We start from the raw sequence: 3,635 nt of genomic DNA, 5'->3' as shown, positions 1-3,635 counted from the left end.
CCTGTTCCCCAGAGTGTCATCAGCTCGGAGCAATCAGATAAGATCAAATTCCTTAATGCACAAAACCGAAGACCAGGCCGTGAACCCATGGTGACCCCTCCAAGGCGTGGGCATTCTGAGGTGTAGCCAGAAACAGGAAGCTGGCCCACCCTGCTCTTCTCCCCCTTGATCTTGTTCCTAAACTTTCATAGGATTAAAAACGGACTCTCTAACATCTGGTGGGATTGGGCAGAACCTGGCAGGTGCACAGTGTTCACATGTTCACATGGGGAAAGGGTCCTGGGTGCTGCCACGGGGCACCTCGGGGCTCGGCAGCCGGAGGGCTCACATCCTGGACATGGACTTGGGTTCCCAGCCTTTTTGTTTACTTTGTGCCGAAGGTGAAGACGGCTGACGGGGCTCTGGCATCTCTGTCAACTCTGGCACTTATGCCAAGTCCTGCTTCTGAGTGTCGTCATAGCACAGCTGGACTCCCTCAAGAAGCCAGCTGGGGAGGCACTGCGAAGGTTCCACTGCCTTCTGGGCTTGAGTTCCTTCATGGCTGTTTTCCTTGTGGCCCTATTTGAAATGTTGAGCTGATGGAACTTCTGCTTTGTGGAATGAAGTGTTGCTCAACTTTAGAATTGAAAATAAAAAAAAAATTAAGATAAACAGAAGGGGGGAGAGGAGACAGGAGCAGGAGGAAGAAGGGAAGAGAGGAAGGAATAGAGGGAGAGAGGGGAAAGGCAGGCTGGATTAGTGATTAGTTGTAGGACTGAGGGTAGCCATGGTCCCTGTTTTGAACCTACCATTCCCACTGAAACACTGAGCATATTCCAGTTTGTTAAACTGACCTGGCAACAGTCAATCAAGCGGTGTGCTTGTTTTCATAGGGGATTTGTCCATCTATACAGAGTGAACATTGAAAACCTGGGTATTCTGAAGAGCTGATAAGTTTTCAGTGATCTAATAGATGTGTTTTAGTCACACTTGATGGTGACTTGTGTGGGTTTTATTACTTCTAAGTTGTCATTTTCTTAGCTCTACCTCCAACTCCATAAGATAGAAAATGAAAACTGATTTTTTTTTTTCTATAACGCTTATCTCTAAGAGTTGAGGCATAAAGCTTTCAGATCCCATCTATCACCTTAGAGAAACGCTGGTTGTATTCCCACTTCTGCAGTGGGACTCTGAGACTCACGTGACACTCACTAGCCAATGAGTGAACCGCCGCTTTTACACTCTGTGCACCGAGTTGTCAAAAGGCCTGGTGAGATGGATGACTCAGTGGTAAAGTCTGGTGAGACCTGATTGCATCCCCAGGACTCCCAAGCAGTGGTGCCCCAGGAAAAAGAACGTGAGAAAATTAGAAAGCGTCCTAGAGGCTCATGCTTGATATAAACACACACGAAGCAGCTCACGCTCACCCAAGCCTCCCTTTTCATGAGTTCCTACTTCTAGAATAAGGTTGTGGCTGGAATGCATCCCCGTGCCTCCTGCCAAGAAGGAGAGTCACAGCACACACAGGAAATGCTTTGCAAAGACAGGACATGCTCCGCACAAACGGGAAATGGCTGGTGGAACCAGCTGATGTGTCAGGACTCAGCTTTCTCCCTGGGTGTTAACAGTTGTCAACTGACTGTCTAAGTCAGAGGCCGGTGCACACATTTTATTTGACCTGACGTACTTAAAAAACGTATTGCCAATTAAAAAAAAAATGTTGTATTAAAAAAAAACAAACGTGATTTTGAGGTTTCTCTCAAATATATGCATATAACATTGGCAATTGCCTTACAGAAAGGACACATTCAACGGCCCCCACTCCTCCTCCCAGCACCTGCGGGCCACACTTCTACCTCCAGTCTCTGCAAACTGACTGCTGCGTGCACCTCACATGGAATCATACAGTATTTGTCACTTTGTGAGGGGCTTATTTCACACGTTAGAATAGCTCCAGTGTTCGTTCCCATTTGTACCAGGTGCTGGAGTTCCCTTCCTGTCTGAGGGGATTTTTGTGACCATTCGTCACCGGTGCACAGACATTGGGTTCCCTATTTTGAGCAACGTACCGTGACCCTGCTGTACAGGGAGCCCGGTCCCAGTTTTTCGAGACAGAGTTTCTGGAACTTAGTATGTACACTGGGATGGACCTGTAGCAACCGCGGCAATCCTGCTGCCTCAGCTGCCTGAATGTTGGAAGCACAGGTGTGTGTCGCCATGTCCGGCTAACACTTCTGTTTGTGACAGTCTTCTCAACAGCCCCTCAGCAGTGCCCTCTGACCTCCAGCCCTGGCTTCACCAACACTGGGAACTGAACCCGGGGCTTTAGCCGCGTGAGTGAACTTCTGGGTGCGGACTGAGAAACATGCTTTAAGACATCCATGAACGTGACGGAGGCACTTAAACACTGTAAAAGTAGTGACTGTGGCACGCCGTCAAGCCTTGAGATCGATTCACAGTAATACAATGTCTGGAAACGCCTTCTGGTTTGCTCAAGCCTGGATTTAGTTCTGAGAAGTTCCCTGTTTGAGAAAGAAATTTGAAAGTGGTTGATTTTCTTGATCAGAACAAAGATGGTGCGTTGTGTATGTTGAAGAGACAGTTTTGTTTCAGATGCCAAAGGGCACCAAAATGCAATACAAATAACAGATTTTTATTTCTGAATTTTCAGGATGTCTTAAGGTATGAAAAATGTGCTGGTTGTTGTTTGTCGTCCTCTTCTGTGTGTTTGGTGAGCAGGGTTTTAGCTATTTGGACCTGGTTTTTAGTAGGAACAGCACCTGACTACTGGTCATTATCTGTCACATGCACATGGTAATCTAGCCTCATCATTATGTGGGCAAAGCATTGATGTCGACAGAATTTTGGAGACCTATGTACACAGTAGGGTAGGACTTGCATTACTAATATTTGTCTAGCATTTTGGATTAATGCCGTTTCAAGCGTACTTTAAATTTTTATTTATATATGTATTTATTTTTCTGATACCTAGGGCTTTAGGTATCCGTACAGATGCCTGCATGGATAAAGCTTTTGATATGAGCAATCAGTATTTGGGCAGACATTTAACTTCTTCTTTTTTTTTTTTTTTAACTGTGCACAAACGTTTATTGAGGGAGGGGGTGTCAGTCCTTCTTGGCCGCTGCCTTCCTTATGGCTGCCAGCACGTTGCTAAGCTCCTCCTGCTTCCTCTTGGCCCGGATGTGCGTGCCCACCCGCTTCTTGATGAACTTGAGCATGTGCTTGTCCTTGGACACCTTGAGCAGCTCCATGACGCGCCGCTCGTAGGGCGCGAAGCTGCACACCTCCCTGATCATGTCCGCCATGAACTTGGTGTGCTTGGTGAGGCGCCCGTGGCGCCGGCTGTGCCTCGGCTTGCTGACGTTCTTCGTCACTTTGTGGCCCTTGTTGAGGCCCATGGCCATGGGGTAGCGCAAGGCCATGGCTGCTGCTCTCCGATGGTGGCCACGACAGGAAGAACCCAGACATTTAACTTCTTAAGGAAGCACTTACAGAGATGGAAAGTGAGTTTGCAAGCAGCTTGGCATACCGAGCACAAATCTTCCTGCTCCCTCCACTGTGGCTGGACCTTCACAACTGCTCTCCCTCCCGGTGCTCAAAGTTGTTTTAAAGCCTGGCTCCATTTTAATGTTTCC

The 3,635-nt window shown here is 47.6% G+C and overlaps 1 protein-coding gene across 1 annotated transcript; it reads right to left on the bottom strand.

The window, feature by feature from the left end:
- Nucleotides 1-3,082: 3,082 nt before the first annotated feature.
- LOC127201139 (60S ribosomal protein L36-like) lies at nt 3,083-3,422 on the bottom strand. The gene has a single exon (XM_051159486.1). It carries the CDS (start codon nt 3,420-3,422, stop codon nt 3,105-3,107), a length of 318 nt encoding a protein of 105 aa, XP_051015443.1. The 3' UTR covers nt 3,083-3,104.
- Nucleotides 3,423-3,635: the final 213 nt, after the last annotated feature.

Source organism: Acomys russatus, chromosome 17, assembly GCF_903995435.1.
Source record: "Acomys russatus chromosome 17, mAcoRus1.1, whole genome shotgun sequence".
In the NCBI taxonomy this organism is placed as follows: domain Eukaryota; kingdom Metazoa; phylum Chordata; class Mammalia; order Rodentia; family Muridae; genus Acomys; species Acomys russatus.
Note: the sequence above shows the minus strand (reverse complement) of the source record. Positions and strands in the feature narration are given on the sequence as shown.

Excerpts from the sequence above, each read along its gene's own strand:
- LOC127201139 (XM_051159486.1), bottom strand. The coding sequence starts at position 3,422 with ATGGCCTTGCGCTACCCCATGGCCATGGGCCTCAACAAGGGCCACAAA.